Source organism: Apis cerana, linkage group LG7 (genome assembly GCF_029169275.1).
Source record: "Apis cerana isolate GH-2021 linkage group LG7, AcerK_1.0, whole genome shotgun sequence".
Lineage (NCBI taxonomy): Eukaryota > Metazoa > Arthropoda > Insecta > Hymenoptera > Apidae > Apis > Apis cerana.
In genome coordinates, this window is record NC_083858.1 from 2989354 (window position 1) to 3013182 (window position 23829).

Consider the following 23829-nt stretch of genomic DNA (forward strand, 5'->3'; position numbering starts at 1 on the left):
TTCATGGTCTCTTTGGCAAATCTTCTCAGATTGGGTAAGATTGGAATTATCAGAAGTTATGGCGAAATTTCTTTTTTTTTTCATGACATTAATTTAGATAATCTAATCTCGCTTATTCATCATTAATTAAAAGACGAAGTGAATTTATCCCTTTGTCGAGTGAAAATCTTAGCTCCTCGAAGGATTTAAAAATTCTCCTGATCAATTTGAGCGATCAATTTGAAGCGAAGTAATCGAGGATTTTCATTTACGAAGTACGCTTCTCGAAATCGAACAGGCGGCCTTCAGCGTGTATCGATTTAAATCGTTACGAGTTACAGCAACTTGCGTAACTCGGTAACGTGACGCGATCAAAATGCTTTTCGAGAATCGACTTATTCGTTTCACCTTCGAACAAAATCAAATTTCCTTCCTTTCTAGGTCTTGAAAGAATTATACACTAGCACGTACTAGTTAAGAAACTTGGAGTGAACGCATTTGAATCACGCTCGAGCCGAGTAAGGTCATTCGACAACCGCGCCTCCTCTCCGCACGAGGACTCGTCCGGCAACGAAAAGTTGTCTCGAGTTGCCGCCACGTTATTTCCTTTTCTCTCTTTCATCCCGTTCCAAATCACAGCCCCTCCCGGAAAACGGTCGCGCTTGAAAGCCATCGAGAAAAAAGAAGGAAAAGAGGCGCGATACTCGGCGATAAAAATCGCGCGCCTGATGGATTTCGATGAACATCCCTCGAAAGCTCAAAGTAACGCTTTTTAGAGTTTCCTTTCTTTTCTTTCCTCTTGCATACGTATACATCTTCCTCTTTTCCCTTTTCTCTCACGTTTAAACTGTGTCACGATCGAGCGTCGAAACCTCGACGCGACGTGGCCAGAACCGTTTCAAGAAATATTTTTCCCCCGAAAGCGTGTTAAGGAATACTGCTCGATTCGTGGAGGAGAGGAGCGTGTTTTCAAGGATCGATCGACGCTTGAAAAATTCAAGTCAATTCAAGGAGTTATTGTTATTGTTGGATTCGTTCGGCGTAATGAAATTACATTGGGAGGAGCGATAAAGGTATAAAAGAAAATTATTCATTCGATAATGGTTGCATATCCCGGTTAACGAAGGACAGGTAAACGAATTAATAATCCAATGTTGCGATAAGAAGATTATAATGGCGGGTATATAAAATGATCGGAATAAAGTTTTATCTCAGATGTGGTTCTTTTTAATTACTTTGGGGGAGGGGGGGGATCCACTGTTTGCTCGTGTTCCCTCTTCTGTTCTTGTAAATCAGGTGGTGGATGGTAATTGCATTAATACAATCTTGCCTAATTAACGATCGTCGAGGAGCTTAAAAGTCATTTATCGTAAATCTGATTTTGCTTCGAGAACTCGGTGTTTTTCTTTGATTAAATCTACGTTATTGGTCCGTTGCGTATTATACCGGGGATAACTGTGTTGTACAAATAAATATATTATCGATTTACCGTTAATCTCATTTCCTAGAATTTCCTCCTTTTCAATTTGTTTTTATTATTTTTACATCGAGTTGTTATAATTGTAAGGAATAAAGAGAATAACGATTTCTTTCAATTTCGTGCAATGGAAAGGAAAAGGCAAAATAGGAAAGTCTATTAAAATTTTTAACATCTCCTATCGTCAAGGATAAAAAGTGAAATTCAAATTAAATTTCCAACAGTTTTATTTTAATAAAATTATCACAATATATAATTTATCGTGATGTTTACGATCTACTTTATTATTCATCGTTCAATTATTTTTTCAAAAAGTGATGAAAAAATCATCATCAATTAATCCTAATCCGAAAAAAATGAATACATTAATTTTTTCGATAACCTGTTCGTTTTTCAAAGATTTTAAAAAATCCGGAATTACATATCTCTTATCCAACTGTTTTTTTTAATCTCTTAAAAAAAATGATTATCTTTGCTTGAACAAAAAATTAATTCGAGAATAAAATTTCATAACATTTCATATATATATTCGATACTACATCACGAAATTCAATTATCCAATTGCGCGTTTGAATTTTTATATTTCCATAAGTTTCGTAAGCTGTTTTCCTGTCCTCGTTCGCGTATCGTCGCATTGTTTTCCCAACAGGACGCATAAAAATGAAAACGATATTTCTCCCGTATTTCCGATTTTTCATCACGGCGAATCGTAAGAAAGAGAAAGATCTGTGGGTAAATAGTTTCCCACAATTGCGGTTCACGATACCGTTTCGATTTATAAAAGAATCGTTGATGCGTGTAATATTATAAAAATTATTATTCCCTGAATTATTCAGCGGTATAAACTTAAAGCGGTAAATTTGAACGATTGAAGAAGTTACTATGTTCGCGCATTCCTTTTAGTCATTTACGAAATGCTTGGAAAGCGCGCCATTTTCAAAATGCTTGTTTTCGACACATAACCCTGGTGCATTTCAATTTAAATTCATCGTACATTCGTTTATTAAACCTGTCGGCATAAATTTCGGGGGAATTGGCGATGGAATCTAATAAACGTCAGATGGTTATCGGCTCGATAAAATATCAAATCAAATTCGATGATTATCGTTGCACTCGCGGCTAATGAACATTAAAAGTAACAAGAATGCAAGAATTCTCTCTACCTTAGATAAAATTATAAAACTTATGTATATAAATAGATGGGAACTGTTTGTGTAAAATGAACGATGCTCAATCTTTATTTTATTGAGTTATACATATCTGAAATATATATATATATACACGTTCGAAAAATCAATAAAATGTGATTTACAATCGAATCGAAACGACTTATCACACGCGTTACCACGAAAATATATCAATTCTATAAATACATTCTCTTACTGCAACCGACGCATCTGTTAGCAATTCGATAACACGTATACGTACTTACTCTATACCTTTGGCTCCTTGTCAGCTAAGCATCTATCTCCGGTGTTTCTTTGGACAACCGCACTGGCTCGAATGTGGTTCACCGAAACGAAAAAGAACAGTTGTTTAGTATTCCACGGAAAGCGTTAGAAGCTAAGCTGGTGCAGCATCTTGTGAAATTCGTTTCACAACATTTCAATTTATCAGAATTTGGAATAATTCTAATTCGAATTCCATAAAGTAATATTCCTATATTAAATCTATATTTAACAAAATTATAGTACAAAGCAAAAATATTTATTGCATATATCGAATAAATAATTCGTCGATTTTTAATTCGTTACGAAATTCAATTCAAAAAATATATATATATATATATTTGTTCTATTCTTCGTCTTTTATTTCGATAAAAATAACACTGAAATTTGTGAACACAAAAAAAATATATCCGCTTGTAAAACCAACGTCTTATTATTTTCGTGGTGCAATTCGAGAAAGTATTTGAACGATCGTACCGTATAATCCCTGTGTCCTTTTCATTGTCCGCCAATTTCATTGTCACGACCGGCTGTCCCAGCGGATACTCCCACACGGAATAGTGGAAGGCCCGTTCTTAACGCTGCACGATGCGACTTCTATCCTTAGCCTTCTCATTCGGATGGACAGAAGTTGCAAAGCCTCCAAGCAGGCGCCAAGGCCGAGCATTCCTTCACCTCGCTCGATTTTTGCTCCTTTATTTATTTCTTCTCCTTCCTGCGCCGCGATCCCCCGTCGATAATCTCCTTCCCCTTCTCCTGCTCTTCTCCTCTCTTCCCGATTCTTCAGCTGCCCAATGCTCCTTGCCCAATATCCCCTCCCCCCACCCCTCTCCCCTCTTCCCTCTCTCTTTTTCGCGCGTTCTCTCTTTTTCATCGTTTCTTTCTTTCCACTTCTCTACCTGCTGTTTTCTCATTTGTTTAACGTCTCACGCCAGCCGCCCGCCTTTCTCGCTTTTTCTGTCCGCGTGTATACTAGTGCCTCGAACAATAGAAACTGTGCATCGTCCATGAAAGACAGTACGCATATTCGTGACGGTTCTTGTCTCCTTCCTTTTAAGAAGACTTTTATTCACGCGATTTTGCGAACGAGACGAGGAGAACAAGTTGCTACCTGCCCGTGAAAACGCGTCGAAGATATACACGTACTTTACTTAGGTGCGCGTACAGCTGTTCTTTCACGAGGTTTTGCGATTATTGTATAGTCGAGTTGAGAGTCTATGCGTATTATACACTGGCTCATTCGAAAGTAATTCGAATGTTGGCTGTAAATAAAATTGTTAAAAATACGCGTGTTAAAATTAAATTACAAAAATACTGGTGTAATTATTATTATAAAAAAATTTTATAGTGGCATATATATTATTATTTTGAGTTGAGTTTTTCGATACTTTTTTTCGTTTTTTTTTTTTTTTTTAATATAGCGTCATATGAGATAAAGCAAAAGTTTGTACAATATTAAATTTTCGAATTTTAATATTGTAAAATAAAATAAAATTTCCGACAAAAATTGTATTTAAAATATGAAAGAAATATAAAATTTTAAAATCGTGATAATAATTGCGCCGAATCAAACGATTCAGAATAGTTTTATATCAGATTGAATTCATCTGATTTTTTTCAAAATGCATTTCTGGAAGGATTCTAATATTTAGTAAAAAGTTGTTCGAACAATTGAGGATTATTCATAACGAATATCAAATCAATTCATTTTTACAGTCTAAGATATTAATCAATCTATCAGAAAACATTAATCGTATTGATTGACGAGGATAATTTGATATCTTTATGGATTAATTTTATCCATTCAAAGAGAATTTCTGCTTCATATAGAACACGTTATATTCTATAAATTTTCATTAAAATTAGGGTTTTTCCAATTAGATAAATTTCTCTAAAGCAAGAATTTAATCGAAGCGTTTCGTGAGTATGCGTTTTATTCTATTATTATTTCTAACGGTTAACCTCTACTTTTAATTAATTTTCATTGTCATCCAACTCATTACTTAGTTATTTCTAATATAATTTTCTATTTAAATTTGAAATATACGCCGATGATAAGTGCGTGTACAACTCACGATCCGACTCGATTTGGGAAATCTTTTGATTGGAATAGAAAACAAGTTTAATATTTTATCTCAAGTGGAGGGATATGCGAGTATTGACATAAGATAACACTGTGTGCAGCTATTAGAGGAAGTAGAGATTTTGATGAGAATTTTGATAGTTACGGCCACCGATTCGTATGAAATTTAATTCGATTCTCATGACAATAATAAGTTTGTGTATGCAGGTAATTAATTATCTTTTTATCTGATTGTTTGGTAATGAAAGGTGTAATACTTAAAATGAAATATCGTTAATTATCGTAAACGTTTAAATAAATTGTATTAAACATTAAATAGCGATATTTATATCTTGTCAAGATTAATGTTTAAAATCGTTTCGAAATTGAGATCAAATCAGATTCGATAAAATTGTAGAAGTTATAAAAATATATGATGAAGATGATAAAAGAAGCTTGATAATAATAATTAAAAGATTTCGTTGAGGTTGGTGAGCGTTTCATTCAGCTAAAACTTGAATAATCAAATAGTTTCGAAGAAAATAAGTAATTTCGCTCTATGTAGAATAATATCAGCACTATCACGTAATGGTATCGAGCGGATTCCATAAAATTATAAGTCGAAACATTGATTCGTTGATTTGATTTCATTACACTTTCTATTTCACGGTTTTATTATTTTTTTCCACGAAATATTTTATACACTGACCACCATTTTCACCGAATTCTTTTGAAAAATTCTAAATTGCTTACAATATTCATATTGTGGTTAATGAAAAAAGTGTTATGTAAATAATTTATAAGTTTTAATTAATTTTGCAATATAATAATAATGATATAATATATATCTCTTGCATTATTTTCTGTGAACAATGATGCTCGTATAAAAATATATTTGAACAAAACTGTATATCTGTATACTTAATATAGTAAAATTAATAAATTACAAAGTGTGTTTTTGCATGCATAATATTCATTACAACATTATTTTACAATTACTTTTGAAACTTTTTATTATACATTTTTTAAATTATATAAATTATTGATATATTAATATATTTGTTTGAACATCTTTCTAGAGATTAAAACAAAAGTTGATATGCAAAAATGTAGGTTAAGATTTATTTATTAAATTATAAGCGATTAATTAAAATTGCATGAAAATTTAGGTAAAAATAGAGTAAAATGATCCTATCTTAACACTTTAACATTCTGCGTATAACGTAAAGGAATATATTTTGATAAAGAATGAAACAAAATGTAGAATCCAGATATAAATTTATAAAAGAGGAAAGCATTAAATAGGGTCGTCAATTGATTTAGCAGACAAGGTACTATATACATGCAATATCTATTGAGGTCGCTATCATTGTAATTTCGATCGTCCAAGGGTTGTTTTATATTTTACTTTCGCATTCCATGGATCCGAAGGAATGACCAAGCTTATAATAACTTCAGTCTTGGAATACTTAAGCTCAACACGATACGTTGACCAGCCGGATCAATACTGAAATAAAATTTTTAAAGACATTTCCTATAGCTATGCAAGACTTTGATGGAATTTGTGTATTTAAATTCATGAAGTATGATACAGAAATAAAGAGATCAAAGTATGTGTGAATGTAAACAGACAAAAAACAAAGTGTTTCTGTTATGCTTAAGTTTGATTATATCAAAAGCAGAATTCAATATGAAAATTGTTATTTGCTAATGTCACGAAAACTATATATATACATATATATATATATATATAGATAAAATATTGATTTTGATTTGATTTGATTTTTAAAAAATCGTTGAAATTGAAAACGTGTCCGTTTTTTTAAATAACAAAATTTATCGAGCAGTAATTCTATTGTAATAAAATGATGCATTTATATAATTTTGTTATAGAATGTTTCTAGATTGCTATAAAACTTCTTTTATTTTATTACAAAAAGTGTCGAATATGTTTTTGAAATATTTTAAAATATTTTGCATAAATAAAAACATTATGTATATCATGACATTATATAAAAAATTTATTATACAAAATAAATACAAACAAAAATATTTCTGTAATATAATCAAATTTGTTTATTAATATTAATTGGAAGAAGAAACATGCAAGGAATGGAAAAAAGTATTAAGCATATTCTTGGGATTACAATATTAAACAATATGGTTTGATGAATTTATGTATATTGATCGAAGAAAAATTACAAATGAAATGTTACGTGTTAATATTGATTTTTAATGAGTTAAATACATATTATAAAGCTAAAATTAATTTTACATGGTGAAGTAAATACACATACATCGTATATATAGTTACTGAGCAAGATTCAAATCCCTTACTTTCCATATTGTGGTCAATTTACTACAATTCGCTTCTAGAAACATGTAAACTTTAATTCTTGACCGATTTCACAATATCTTTTGTACTATACATAGATTTATCCTAGTGAAACACGAGAAAGCACACCACGCCCTTTTTAAGTAGTGTGTCTCTCTTTTGCCAGATGTATAGAAATAGTGTAGGTATACCAGATCCGTGATATAAACTCTTTTCGACTGCTCCCTTCTCACGACGAGAAGACAGCAAGAGAGGGGCAAGAATTTTATTACGTATATACTTCAGCGAAAGTTTTCTTCGAGCAGTAGTGAGGTGAATATAGAATGACCGCCAATTATGACCGAGAAACGCGTTAAGTATATGTTACATTGACAGTCTTTCCATTGTTTGCATTTGAATGATATTCGATAACGATAAACAACACGTTAACCGAAATCACCGATCTTCTTCCAACGGTAACATTGTATCACTATTTACATTTCCATAGTAAACTCAACACGTTTGTTATGTTTCTTCGCGTGATAATAAACACGCAACGATTAAAGCGTATTTCAACAAGTATTAATTTGTTTAAAAATAGAATATCAACGTCGTCTCTGTTTTTAAATGCGATTAATTAAGCTCGTTTTACGCAATCTATTTTTAATAGAGATATTTATACGAGATTCTTACGAAAATAGTGTTTATGACACGTGCAAATTCAGTTTATGAAACTTTATGAATATTTGCACTTTTATTATCATCATATATGACTGTAGTTATTTAATAAATTGAAATTTTTTTTTTAAATTACCCATATATTTTAAAACAGTTAGATTTTTAGCGATACATCATATACATCAATTTATAAATATTAATAAATGTTTTTATGTACAGTAACATTTTAATAACAGTTTTCATAATATATTTACGTAGCATTGAAAAACAGTTAATATATTCTAATATAATATAATTTTCGATCAAAATTATAGTATTAATTATCTTGATATATTTCGATTTATTGATTTTTTTATTTATTTTTTCATGTTGTACCAACAAAAAGTCTGCCATAATCGTTAAATTTTAAAATTCGCAATAACATTGTTGCCAACTTAGGCAGGAACCGTTGAAACGCGTAAGCAGTGTTGCAATTGCAATCGAGCCTGGTACAGTTTGCCTCGAGAGGAAAATAAAGAGAGAAAGAAAGAATATAAACAAGGAGACATGTTCGGTCGCGGGTAGCTACATATGTTGATTCACTTTCTCGCTTCGACGAGCAACTTCTTTCGCTTTCCTTTTCGCGCTCGCTTTCGCGCACCGTCATTTACCGCATAACAGAACCGAGCCAGCCCGCAAATTGTCCGCTAAAAGGCCTTTCGAAATGGACGGAAAAAGGGAACGCGAACGTTCCTTTTTTTCCTTTTCTTTCTTCCTTTCTTTCTCTCTTTCTTTCTCCTTTTCTCCGCAATCCCTGACCGTTTTTCTCGATTTCGTTTTTCAGCTTGTCGGTTTTCAATTCGTCATCTCCGCTGTTGTCGTCGTTATTTTGACGAAGTTGATCGCAATTCAGAAATTACGTATAATTTTTGTTGCTTTGGTAATCGTGATCGCTTAGATTGGCTATATTTTCAATCATTACAAAAGAAATATAAAAAATAATATCGAAAATATCGAATTGACATTTAAGAATTGATATTTTTATTGATTCTATATATTTTTGTGTAATAATTTACAAATATAATTGTTGTTTTCTGTAAAAATAATTTTAAATAAAAAAATTAGATTTGATATAGAATAAATTAAAAAAAAATTATTATGTATATTTATAGCAAATACTTATTTTTAATTCTTGTTTATCATTTCATATATTTATTCTAAGATATCGATAAATGTATAATATGATATTGATAATATAATAAAAATAAAAATTAAAAATAAAAAATATATTTAAAATTATAGATAAAACTTTTAGAACTATTCAAAAATTAAATTTACAGAAACTAAAATCTGTAACATAAAAGTATATTCATAACCTCTAAATTCACCAGAATTAATTGAAAATTTTTCACGTTTATTCGATCGTTTTATTACTTGAAATTGAAATTCGAGGAAAGAATAAAATTAATATAGATTTCTTTTAACTATTTAATATAGTTTTCATCGAGAAATCATAGTTACAAAATACGTAATCTTCGTTGCTCGATACGCATCATCGTTCAACCGTAATAAATCGATTCACTGCAAGATAGTTGTCGGTGTTAATTGAAAAGTTAATAGAAAAGTAGTACAAGTACATTTTTTTCAAAATTGAAACAAGTAGATGATATATATTCATATTTAAAGAAAAAATGATACGATTATTTTCTAATATCAATAAAAAAATCAAATTTACTGAATTTCTATATAAATATGTGGAATATATATAATCTGATTTACTTATCCAAGTAATTGATATAGATATTATTTAGTATATGATACATACAGAAATCCCTAAATTCGGGATTTCGATACATTCGTACGAAATCGGATATTATCGAGATCCCAATAAGACTTATAGGTAATACTTTCGGTATCTCGATGTATTATATACTTTCCGAGCCTGCCCGATCTCGTCCGATTTTTCCCGACTAGACCCGAGTACGAAACGTTGGTAACTCTCGTATCTCGATCGTTTAATGTTTCAATGTTAGAAATAAAAGAGGTTGATTTAAATTTAATATTGCCCACAATTTTTCACAGTTTAAGATATTACATCTTGTACATCTCTTTTCTTTAATAATTAGGATTAATCGAAGATTAAATTTCTCTTTATATTTGATTCGTTGGAAAAATGGTTTTGTGAAAATACGATTGCTGGCCATGTGCGAGAGAAGACATCGACATAGATAGGCTTGTTGCAGCGGTCTCTCCAGCCAGGGCCATTGTCCGTGGCTGAATGAGCTCTTTGTCCAGGCACATGCTGCTCCCGACGAGGTTGTCGGAGGTAGCGCAATCCTGGTCCAGGTTCGACCGGCTAAGCTGCGACCTCGTGGAAGGGTCCACTGGTGAACCGCGTTGAACGACCTGAACACGATGTCTAATGTATAGCTCTGATGTATGGCCTCGTGCCGAGACGAGTAACAGCTGTCGCTAACCTACCTACCTTCCACTGCATTAAGGGACCCTCTCTCGATTGCTTTGCGTGGGCTATCACCTGGTCGGATATACCATCTAGCCGCGTTATACTAGTTATTTCAGAAATAACCCATGATAGTTGTTGACCAGTAAAGTTTCGAAATCCGAATGTTTGAGAGTCAGTTGATTCATAAAGAAAAATTTTTTTGGATTATAATATTAGGTTAAGTTATACTATTTTTTTTTAGAAGCTATTTTATGTTATTTGATAAAATCAAATATTATATTTCGTTTTCCTAGTTTTACAACATTCTATTTTTAAAATTTACATGAAAATTTAAGTATCACAACAATTTTTTCCCTAAAATCTAACGTTATAAACTAAAAATTTTATCGATATTAAATAATCCTATTAATTGTCTTTCGATGTTAAAATTAAAAAAAATTATTTAGAAATTAAAAAATAATTTACAAAAAAACGAGAGAGTGTATATTACGAAATATTTATTTTTAAAATCCAGAGAGTTTAATTTATCCTACTTTAAATTAAATTACTGAAATTTATATTTCATTTATACATACATGCGTAATCTAAAATACGAATCTTAATTTTGACGTGCATATTCTGTCATAAATTTATCATTTTCCTGATTCATATGCAATATACAAAAAGAAGGATGCTGTCGATGCTATTACCGGAAGAGTTCACTAATCGCAAACTTATCGAAATATAATTACATTCTTATTTGGAATAAAATCGTGTCGGTCGAAATCGCGCAATGTCTTGGAGTTTATCCAAATTGCACGCGACGACGAGTATTTTACTCTTGTAAAATACACGATCGTTTGTTAGTATGCTGGTTACAAAGTGCTGGAAATTATCCAAAACTAATTCAAAGTAGCACGTTATCCCGGTGAACGCGAGATCATAGATCGAGGCCTGGATCGTATTATCGTTGCGAAATTATCTGGTTATTACGAACGTTCTCGCGGTGTGTCCAGCCGATTTAGCCTGTTTATAGGACATCAATATCGAGGATAGACGAGCCAGCGATTCCGGTCAATGTTCGTTTCGACGTATTTCACGACGTGTTACGTAATTTTCGCGTGAGACAGGACTCGATTTCGGTCTCTGATATATCTTATTGTTAGTCACGGTCAATCGAAAACCGCGCTCGTTTGGAAATTAATCGAAATGATAAGGCGCATTTGTTATCCATTATCGGAGAGCGGATATTTAACCCTGCAACGACCACAATACGGTTCTATTATAAAATAATAAGAATCTAAGTAGTTTCTCGAGTTACTGCGCGAATAAAATTTTCCCGAATTTCAATTTATGTATCGAGTATATTTCTAAATATACTTAAAAATTCTACATCTAACGGATGTTATTTTGCATACTTCGGTTTTATCGCTGGAATATTATTTTTATGCAATATCACTGAGAAATGTGAATCGAATTACTTCGTTCGGATATCGAGATAAAATTAATATTTTCTGCGAATGGAAGATACTCGACGCGATACAAGATATGAACGACGGAGAGAAAATTTAAGTGGTGGAAATCAAATTTCCGACCGAGCCAAACAAAATGTGATATAGCAAAACTCTGTAGATAACTTGATAAGCGAAAAACGAGCGATCAAAATGATATTATTTGCTTCGTGCGTGTATAGAGAATTAGAAATGTTGAGAATTTTCATTGAATCATCGTTTCGAATCATGGTGTATGGCTTTATTATGTGGAACGTGCAGCAGCTGCCAAGCTTACGGTAGGTAGACACTATCGGACATCAAAAGAGGGTTGTTGTTCGCTTTCTGCAAACTATTACACCTGGCGCGTAACAGTAACTGTGGCAACAATGCGTAGATTAATACACCTTTTTTTCATCGAAAAAGCTGGCCTACATTTTTTCTTTCTTTTAATCTCCACGTTTCTCTCACCACTGTAAGAAGAACAACTATAGATGGATATTGAGAAAAAGAAATGAAAAGCTTGGAAAGAAAAATCATTTATTATAATTATCCAAAATAATTCAGGAATAATTCGATAATTTAATTTCATAGGAAATATTTAGATATTGAGTAACTTCTCCGGTGAAAAGTAATCCCACCCCTTTTCCTCCATTATAGCGTATCCCTCTGCCAGAGTAGGAGGTGCAGTGTCGTCAGGCCCTATGTCATCGGTCTCCTTTCCATCGGCGTCCAGCATTGGCTCTTTCCTCATCAACCGATAACGATTATCCAATTGTATGGCGGGTTTCAATTTGCGTAGCTTCCATATCTGAAAACAATAGGATAGGTTTTTTTAGAGTAACAAGGTTACACACGTCGACTGTCATCGCGACATTGGTAAGGAAAACAGAGGCGGAATAAATAATTTCGTTGCGCGGACACAAGAACGGAGAAGATAAAGAAGAAATGCATTGTCCAAACACTCGTGAATGGCAATAAACCTCCTAGTTCCTAAACATCGAATTTTCGAGGTGGAAAAGAAAGAGGATACCTGCCGACTCGATCCAAGACTTTTTCGGTCGAGATGTCTCCGCTCGACGTGCTATTGGATGGAAGTTAACGTCAAACAGCGACGTTGCTGAAAATCCCTACTACGCCGCTTGCAATAAGCTGCTTACTCCGTGCCCCTCCCCCCTCTGCAAACTCCCTCGATTCCCCAGACTCGGCCAGCAGGAACTTCGTCGCCGTTGCCGTTTTCAATATTAAACCTTCGCCTCGAATAATCATCGCTCGGCTCGAATGATTATTTTACTTCAAGCGGCGATTTCTCGGCGAAAGAAGAGCTTTCTCGAAACTCTTTGATATCCGAGGATCGAAAAGGAAAGAGGAATATTCGAATATCCAATGATCGCGCCAATTATAATTTGCTAAGCGTCACAGTCACGGCGAGGCTTAATTAATTCCAGCCTCATTCCCTTGAAACCTACATTCTCGGCAACGTTGCGGTCGAAGGAGGCGGAAAATTTTGAAAACTCTCGCGACAATTCTAGTTCCGTTTTCGAGTCTCTGCGAAGGAGAAAAGAGAAAATAAAAGGAGAACGTCGTCCGTGCAGGGCAATTCTTTGAGGCGGTTCTCGAAGATTTGGAGGGGGAGGATGGTTCCACTCGTTTCGCGTTTCTTTATATTCTTCACCTGGCTCTACTTTTGTCCGCGATAGGGGATAAAGAGCGAGATCAAATGATGCCGGTACCATCGTTTGAATTCGGGACGAAAGAGGGGTGAATTAATCCGTTTCCACGACTATCGAAGAGATGCCCGTTTCTTTGGAACAATCGATTTCCAACAATTTTTATCGATCTTGTTCGTTGCTTCTCTGTATAATTTTATATTTAATTTTTCACTTTCTTATAATAGTTATGTGTGAGATATTGTCTTTTTCAATTTGGAAAAATTATTTAAATTACAATTAAAAACGAGTCGTATATTATTCTTTTATTTATTGCATAATGTGTTTTTGAATGTCTGATTAAGGTTGAGCTTTGAATTTCAATTACTATTATAATAGTATTGAATGAATATGTATAGAGATCAAATTTTATAAATATTATATATATTTAAATCATGTGTATAATTATTTTATCAATTGTCATAACAATGAAATATAATGTTTGTCAATATATTATAAAGCGTTTTATTATAATTTTATTTCTGCATCTTAAAAATTTTTCGAATTATAATATCAATTTTTGCGTAACTTTTGTTACGTGTGTAATTTATGCAAAAATATTTCATTGAACGTTTTTTAAATGTGATGCTAATAATAATATCGAAAAAATAAATGGTTGCTAAATTAGTTATAATGGTTATTGATATAAGTAAAAAGCATAATCGTAAAACAATAAATCTCTTATTCATTAATTTTTTTTTAAAAAGAATCCATCGTGTTGAGACCAAATATGGAATGCTCAAGATAACAGTAGCGCAATAATGCACCTGCACAAATATTATTCGACGTAACGAAATGTTTTTAACCTTAAGAATATATTTTTTATAATCATTCTTATCCGTTAATTCGGATGTAATGAAATTTTTTTTATTTTTCAAAAAATTAAAGTCCAAAATTCAAAAAATAAACATTTCAAGAAATGTGTTGTGCAGTATTAATAATTTTTTTATGTAGTTGGAGAATGAAGAGATTACATAAAGGTCAATTTTATTTTGTTAAATGTAATTTTTAATGCACCAATTAATATAGCTTGTTATTTTCTAAAAAAAAAAAAAAAAGCTATTTGCGTCGAAAAATCGTTTAGAAAATATATTTTTTAACTCGAAGTTTGTAAAATTATAAGAATAATAAGGAAAGCATGAACGAACGAATGTTTATGTGTTCCTCGTTTTTCATGTAATAAACTCTACGAAAATTACGTTAACTTAATGATTTTTCTCTAGAAAAAAAAATTAACGAGTCGCATCGATTAAAAATTATGCGATTCCATTTACAAAAACTAAATTACTACAACTCATGATATTTTAAGAACATTTCTTTTTTTATAACAATCTCCTGCGAGATATTCCACGTTTCAATTAAACCAAACTTCTCCGCTTAATTATTTTTAATTACCCGGATAATTAACACGTGATCCAACCAAGATTTGCAAATTCGAACAATATTGATCGAATCGAACGAGTGATGCACGGAATACAGAACTAAAATTTTACCTTTAAACGCCCAAAAAAAAAAAAAAAATCTCCTGCAAATGATAAAAATTACCGGCAGAAGCAGAATCGGCTGACGAGACGATAACTTTAACTGCACGTGTACTCGTTACCCCATATATATGTGTACACATGGAACGATTTGTTGGAAAGCTCACGCGAAAAAGTATTTTAACGAAGGGCTGATCGATTGTTAACACGCCTATACACGCAACACGAATTGCATATCCGAAACGCATTTTGAATATTGCAAAGCAGGGAACAGTATCCGTTTGCCCGATATTTAATCCTCGCAATTTTGTGTGTGTGCATCGTTCCGTTGTGTGTTTTTCAAACTATCATCCCCCCTCCAACCCCCGCGTAATTTCTCCCCTGTTATCGAGAAACCGGTAATTCGTTTAAAATCTACTATATAGGAAATCTATAGTAATCTAATGAAACGTTTTAACAGGGGGGGGGGGATCGATCGAGCCACGTGCTGATGACTTTGCACACGATTAACTCGTGAAAAAAGAAAAAGAAAGGAAAAAAAAGTTTATACGGAGACACGAGAGATCACGGAATGTTAGGGGGAGGGGGGGAAGGGTGTTAGATGGAGAGAGAGCCGTTGCTCTGTGCTGCAACCTGAAAATCAAATTATCTCGTTAGAAGCCACAAAGCGGAGATTCCAAAGAGAGAGGAAACCTTTGGAAACTACCCTCGTAAGCCAAATGCCTGACCCGAATTCACGGGTCTTCTTTGCTCGTTTACGATGGACTTTTTCTCTCTCTGTTTATCTATCTATCTATCTATCTATCTATCCCTCTTTTCCTTTTTATGGTTTCCAAAGCGCGCGTGATATTCTAAATCGTTTACACTTCTGTTTCGTAAATTCTGTTCCGTAAACAAAGAAACCTTCTCCGGCCCGCTGTTGTAATAGATAACAAGATTTTTAAGCATTCGTATTTTCTACGTTAGAAAGGAAATACTGTGGTAAATCGTAATAATAATGTTAATGCGTTACGTAAAATAATCTTTTTGGAAAATGAAATTCTAATTGTGTGCATTTTCTTTTTCGAAAAATAATTTAAAAATAAAAGATGGAACGTGTAATTTTCTCAGACGTTAAATTTAACAGCTTGTAACAGTTTCTTTCTTTGAATTGTGAATTCATATTTTGATTCCTTTCTCTGAATTTAATCATTCGTAGCAACGAAAACGGGTAAAATTGAATGGACGATGTATTGTTCGTTAGATTTAAAAAAAAGCATTTTGTGGTTTAATAAAAATCACAATTTCTTTTTCAGTGGAAAAAAAAAAGAAAATTACGAGAAACGGTATCAATTTAAACGCTTTTAACATGCTCGTGCTTCGACTAATTATTTCATTTAACGTCATATGTGTACTTTAGCGGCGCATACCTGTAATCTGTTCCCAAGTTATCGAGGGAAGTTGAGAAAATTAAAAGCGCTAACCTCCTGGGGCATTTCTCTCGTAGACTTACTGTCTACCCGTACGGTGTATTGATCTTAGGGGCTGATTTTTAAGACGAGTTTCCCGACAACCGGCACAGATGGCGCCACCCTGCAGGCGGAATCTCCTCGCAAAGACCATACCCGTCCTCGAAAAATTCTTTTATCGATCCGATCGCCCTCACGCCTTATTATTTTTATTCATCCGGCTCCATTTCCAATAGAATTTTTCGTACCATTTATACAACGTAATTTTCCGCTTTATACCCTACTTCTTCTCGATCAAACGTGCGGAATGTGTTATAAATTTTCGTTGCTATTGCCGATTTTAAACGTAACGTTCGTTTTTTAATTTTAGAAGAATGCAAATCGATAAAACGTATAACGATCGTATACATCGTTACGAGAGTAATATTTGAAATGCTTTTTTTTTTCTTTTTTCTTTTTTCGAGAAAGTTTGTAACGATTCTTAGCGGCGAAGGGGAGGATCAATAGCTCGGATGACGGCGAGAGAAATTTCTGGTGTCGGTATTGGTTCTGAGAGACGTGCAATATAATTTAATCGTCTTCGAAGATTCGAGAAGCACGAGTGTTCAACTTCTATCGAGGACGATATTTGTCTTCTGTAGTTGGAAATAGATGGAAAAAGAATTCCGAATCGTGTTAAAATTTACATTTGAAACGGCGGGTGTAAACGAACACGAACAAACAAGGGTTTGCCGCGTTAACGATACTCGATAAAACGAGCGAACGATGATATCCTTTTTCCTCGCCTCGCGAAAAGAAGGAAACGGATGAAAAAGTAACGAAATACGTGTACGAAGCGATCAATCTCTTTCACGTTCTCGCAAAAGATCCAAATAATCCTTTCAAAATCGATACACAAAATCTTAACATTAACTTCTTTCCCAAATTAAGATATTCCAAATAAGAATATAACGTTCTTTTCAACAAACATATTCGATCCTTCGATCCTCTCTATCCTATCCTTTCGTCCAAACAACTTGTACGCACAAGATTTTATAAACAACAAAACAAATACAATCGAGGAAAGGGAAGAAATCAATCGGTACTAGACATAAGAATCTCAATAATCTCAGAAAATGTTGTTAGTCCCGAACGAAGGCACGGCCCCCCTCCCCTCTCAAACGAGAGAAGAACGTTGATCCGGAGACGTGATAGCGGCCGATTATGTCGCGGGTACACCGGCACACCGAGGTTATTGACCAGGAAGATAGGTTCGTCGGGGGTTGGCTAGCGAGGGAGAGGGTGTTGTCGGCTGTGGCGGAGACGGTGGAAAAGGCGGCGGTGCCTCGAGCCGGGGGAGGGGGGAGCGAGCAGAGGATAGAGGAGTGGAGTTCGCCGGCTGGTCTCTCAAGAGCCCGCCGAAGGGAACTGCGCGCGGGGAGGGGGGCGGAGGGGGAGTGAGGGGGAGGGCTTGCAACGGATCTACAATACCGCTGCGCTCGTTCGCGCAGTCCTTTTGCATGCCGGCTCGTTTCCACGCACGTGGAACCGTTCCAGCGAGTTCTTGGGGATGAGACTCGATGATGATGAGGGTTGATGATGGGGCTGTTGCGAGTCTCTGAGAGGGAACGATCCTGGAAATAATTCTTCTCTTTCGACGAAGAAGTTGTGTTGCGTTAATTTTTTTTTTTAATCTATTTCTTCTGTGGCGTTTTTTTTTTCTATTCCCGCCTCGGGGGCAAGATCGAAGAGAGTAGAATTGAGAGGCATATTGCGAATAGTATGATATTGATACTCGTAGGATGAATGATAGAAAGAATGCGAGGGGAAGGTTGGAAATTAATTTAATTGGTCGGGCTGGATTTCCAAGAGGATTTTCGCGGGAAGAACATATATAATAAGAAGATAATGTAGCGCGACATTCATAAAAAGAATTTTTTAGCATATTTCCCAATGGCGGCGCGTGCATCGATTTTAATTAAGCCCAGAGCAACTTTTTAAGAAATTTTTTTAATCAAAAGCACGGTTTTATAAATGTATAATTAGCACGTTTTATAATGCATAGTTAACATGTGATGTTCTTCGAATTTTTCAAACAAACGCGAATTGGCATATTAATCCTTTCGAAATAAAAAAAAAATGGACCGAAAAATGTCCCAATCTACTTTTTATTAGTTAAATTAATTCTATTCGTTACCATTCTTAAATACATTTTTTCAAAACGTTTAAAGAATATCGTATTGAGCAAATTAATGAATATTGCAACTATTTGCTTATATACTGTGCATTATCTAACTATAGCTTCCCCGAATAAATCAGATTCGAAACTGTGATTCGTCACGATCGATATAACTACAACTCGATATAACAAGAAGGAATCTGATGTAACACTGCAGGAAATCGGTATTGGGATGAAAGGTTGCCTCGTTAATTCGTTACACGTGCAGAAACTCGTTAAGAGGACAAATGCAACGAAACGAATGCACGCTCGTTAATTCACGGCAGAGGGAATACGTTTTCTTAGTCAAATCACGAGGAAGACGTGATTGTGATTGAATTTTCTTGTATAAATCGATTGGAGTAATTGGCAAAACGTAGTTTGTATTGCCACGTGTATTGGAAATTTTTCCATTTCTAATATTACACGCGTTCCAATACACGTTTAAATACACGTTCGAGACTAATGATTTCTAATAATAATTGGTTCGTTTATGCTTCAAACGATCAAATTTACGCCGCATGAACAATTGATTAATTAATTATCCATTTCAATTAATTAATTAATTAATTATGCAACACGGTATAACATTAGCATTTGTTCCGATAATTATTATTACAAATTTGGAATTTCTTCGCGCTCTCTCTCTCTCTCTCTCTCTCTCTCTTTCTCTCTCTCTCTCTCTCTCTCTCTCTCTTTCTCGTTTGAAAACAATGATTCAATTTTCTCCCATATGTTTATGTAATTATTCGATATATATGTGGAAAAAGCAAATAACTATTCATTCTATAATTAACGATTATATTAAGAAGTGCTTCGGATAAAAATTAAAAATCGTTTCGAAAGAAATTTAAGGAAAATTTTTTATTTTTTGATTTTTGAAAATGTTTTTCTTATTATTTATTACACAAACTTATTAAACATTAAAGTTCAAATAAAAAGAACTCGTAATTTTTTTTCGACATTATTTCGCCATAGAAAATTACATATTGATTTATTCGTTAATTTATTCAAAAAAAATTAAATTAATCTTTACTCTTACTTTTTGCTCTTTATTCTTCATTTATCATTAAACAATAATATTTCGAAATTGTCGTTTATTACCTATTAAAAGAAGACGAATAATTTTTTTATCCATTCCATTCCGCTTCCGATTTCTCCATAATTCATTAGCGACGATATTACTGATCCTGAACAGGAAAAAAGCGAAGAGAGATCCTCTTTTCTCTTGTCGTTATTCGGCTACGTTTAATGGAGCTGGCATCTCCTACGCCCACGATCAACGCGGTGGGCCGAGAAAGCGTAGGTTTCCAACGCGCATTGTTCGATATCCCCCGATTCATCGAGAAAACGGCAGAAGAGAAAAGGCCGGAAGAGGAGAAGGCGCGGGAAAAAAGGGGTTGGTTGATGATTCGACCGGCCTTGATTTCGCAGGAAGCGATTTTATAGGTCGCTTATCCAACCTTTACCCCTCGAGATCCATATTTTCGTGTAAATCGTGAGAAATCGCTGGGCTAGAACTTTGCATCCTCGAGATCGTGAACAACAACCCCTCTTCCTTAATCTGACTTAACGTCACTTTTTCTCTTTTCTTTTCTCTTCTTTTTTTTTCTCTTGAATTTCTCTCTCTCTCTCTTTCTCTGTACACAAGGTGGTCCGTTTTCGAGAGACATCACCGAGCTCTCGTGCCTTTCTCGAGGCAGTCCTCTCAACCTTGAAGCAACAGGGTCATCCAGAAGCCTCTTGGGTCCCTCGTTTTTCCCCTCCCTCCCCTTTTTCCTCGCTTTTCGACTCGTACCAACTCGTTGGAAATGAAAATACGAATTCAACGATTGAATTTTGTATTATTTCTATCATTTCTATCTATATTCTGATATGTACTGGAGAAAAACATGATTACCATGGTAATAGATATGGAAGATTCTATTGTATCCATCAGTTTTTTTTTTTTTTTTGATTCTGTATATAATTTTGATAATTAATAAATGAGATGTATCGATGAGAAAGAATCGTTATTTCTCAGTTTCTCAGTTTCATATTCTCGATATTCTCGAAGAGTATTAAAAATCTGTTTATTTATAAAAAGTGAATGAATAAGAAAATTGAAAAATTCGAGAAAAATTATATAAACATTTTTAGTCATCTGCGTTATTTATCGTTCACGTTTATTCATAATACTTTTATTATTGAAATATTTATTTACGAAACGCTTGATCTTTTGAGTTTTTTTGAATTTTTTTATTCTTGTTCGTCTATTAATAAATATTTATTAAATATTTGCGATTAAATATTTGCAAAAATTTGTACACGCAAATCGGTTATTTAGACATGTGAAAAAAGAATACTAATATTGTTTAAATATTGTAATCTATGTGTCTTTCAGTTCAGCACACGTTTAACTAAATATTCTGGTATAAAATGAATTTTTTTTTTAGGATTTTTTATAAACTTTTTTACAAAAAATCTTTGCAAGCAAAACTGAATTGAAATAAACGTGCACTTGTTTGAATAAAAATAATTGTCGAAAAACTTTCAAGCATAATCATTTAAGAAATAATTCCGTTGTACACAACATAAGAAAATATCCTTTTAACCTTTCTGCCAATAAACGACAAATTCTCATTGTATTTCATATATTTCATAATTTTTAAAAAATTTTCTTAAAATTGACTAAAGCAAACTAATCTGGCGAATAAAAATTTTAAAAATGACGAATATATACGCAATACGAATTCAAATGTTGGCATAAGGGTTAATTCAATGCAATGAAATTGTTTCTCCGAGGTATACATGTACACACATGTGTATCGTCTTTTAAAATTTTTTTCGTGGGCTTGTGTTTAGAAAAAAATGACTAATTGATCCCCGTCTCGATAGTGTGTGTACCCTCTTTCCTCATAGGTTAGAAAATAGGTTAGTTTGTAATGGGGGTTGCTGGCGTTGCAAATTAATCATAGCGATCGACATAGATGCAAAAATGCGTTTATTTGTGCATAGTAACAGCCATCTAACGATCACAAGCTTCGGTTTACAATCACTGTTTGTAGATCGTAAATATATATATATTTATATATAATACATGTTTTTACACACATATATATATATATATAAATATCGCTTGTAGTTGAAATATTCGTTTTAACCTGCGAGAATCCTTTATTCGTAATTTAGTGCGACGACATATTATTTATACATATCTGGTAATGCGGCAGATTTGTCATAGAAAACATTTTGTCGCTTCTATATATATATATATATATATATATATATATATATATATACATATGTATGTATGTATATATATACATACACATATATGTAAAATACACATGTACTAGGCATTAATATATTCGTGAGATAGAGGATCAATTCTAAAGGTAAAAAAGAAACTCAAAAATTAGCATATAAAAATATCGGCCGAGGCTTAGACGAAGTTAGATGAAGCGAGATGGAGAGAGAGAGAGAATGTCGCGCTTTATCTAATGGAAACTTCAATATTGCTTGTAACTCGATAAATAAACTTAATAACTTAACCAATATTTTTGTATACCAACTTTCGTTTTTACTTTAATCTATTAGAATTGATTAAAAATATCTCACGAATGTATTAACACTTTGTACATATATATACATATATATATATATATACATATATATAAATTAGAGCAATTGTTTATTTTATTTATTTATTTATTTTTTTCTTTCTCACTTTTTCTTTCCTTTCTTTCTTTCGATTTCATTAATTCAGTGTCATATATATCGAGTAGTGTCTTAGTATTATCTATCTATATATCGATGTACATTAATATATTGTTATTTATTACTCGTTGTTAGATTTTATCACTCATCCCTATTTTTTCTAACACCGCTCTCCAAACGCCAAAGGAATGTTTGTCTTATAAATTGTATATTGTCGTGCCACCGATAATCATAGATAACCACCATTGTTAAGATCGCTAAGATCGAGCAATACATTTCCCGATTCCCTGGTTTAGAAGGCATAATTATTAGTTTTTACACGAGCAGTCGAACGATCTTGCTGTATTCTCAAACGGTTCGAGAGATCGTGTAATAAGTCAGAACGAGAGTTTAAAATGACGAAATACCCTTCTCTCGACCGATATTTGTCTCCTTTAAGCCCGATCATGTGTACCGCTGATCCCCCTCTCCTTCATATTCCTCCATCACTATCCTCAATCACCATTTTTCCAATCTATATTCCTAATTTCTCGAGTCTGTATCACTTTCTTTCGGAACGAAAACAAGCATCGACGATTTTCGCAGGCTTTCCACGACTCTTCTCGGAGAAGAGGATCAGAGGAAAGAGGGGAAAATGAGTTAGAGAGACAAAGGCGCAGAGCAACAACGAGCCGGGCTACACACGAGACCGAGCACGAGCCTTTTCACCCGAGAACCCCTGTTCCGTCTCTCTTTTTTTCAAGGATGCAGGTACGAATCCTGGTCGCCGGTCCTGGTGAACCGACGTTGGACCACCAGGTGCGAGCACGAACAACGGAGCGACGGTGACCGGGACCCGGTATATTGTCTCTCGTGAGTCCCTAATTACCGAAACTCTCTGATCAATGACCAGGTAAAGAGAGAAAGGCAATCGGAAAGGGCTGCGGACCGTCGATAGCTACTTTTGTACTTTATAGGATTCTTATTTTAAATCGAATATTCAAGATGATCGAATAGTCAAATACTCGTGAAGTATTGGAAGAAATAAAAATTACGTATAGTCGTATTCTCCATGCAAAAGGCGATCGTCTTTCGGTTATTTTCGGCTAACATCGGCAAACTTCGCCTTCGGTAACTTTCGGCTAATTTACCGATGTTAGCCGAAAATAACCGAAAGACGGTCAATCGAAATCTTCGAATTTCTCATCAGTGAAATATCCGACTGTCCGGACAATTTTTGTTTATCTGGACATATTTTTTAAATATTCCGATATTTCGCAATCAACGATTTTAATATCTCTTTTGCTTTTCTGAATTATTTCGTTATCTAGCTATGCAGTTTTAGCTCTTCCATTCGATCCCGTTCGAAACGAACAACGCGTATTTACTCGATATGCACGCATTTCATGAGAAAATCAGTTTTCTGGCAGTCCTACTTTTCCACAC

The 23829-nt window shown here is 33.7% G+C and overlaps 2 protein-coding genes across 9 annotated transcripts in view; one reads left to right on the forward strand and one right to left on the reverse strand.

Annotated features, from left to right (window-relative positions):
* The window catches only part of LOC107998451 (RNA-binding protein Musashi homolog 2), a 177844-nt gene that overhangs the window by 124904 nt on the left and 29111 nt on the right, over positions 1 to 23829 (forward strand). For 2 of the 8 annotated variants that reach the window (XM_062077658.1, XM_062077660.1), the window contains one exon: positions 22990 to 23256. The exons of 5 other annotated variants lie outside the window; for them this stretch is intronic. The gene's annotated coding sequence lies outside the window, so the exon portion shown is untranslated. The remainder of the gene's footprint in view (positions 1 to 22989; positions 23257 to 23829) is intronic. One more of the 8 variants, XM_062077659.1, reaches the window with a different exon arrangement.
* The window catches only part of LOC107998450 (uncharacterized), a 59536-nt gene continuing 48100 nt past the window's right edge, over positions 12394 to 23829 (reverse strand). Inside the window, exon 5 of the mRNA XM_017057730.3 lies at positions 12394 to 12681. Within this exon, the coding sequence (XP_016913219.1) occupies positions 12472 to 12681 (210 nt within the window). The 3' untranslated portion in view covers positions 12394 to 12471. The remainder of the gene's footprint in view (positions 12682 to 23829) is intronic.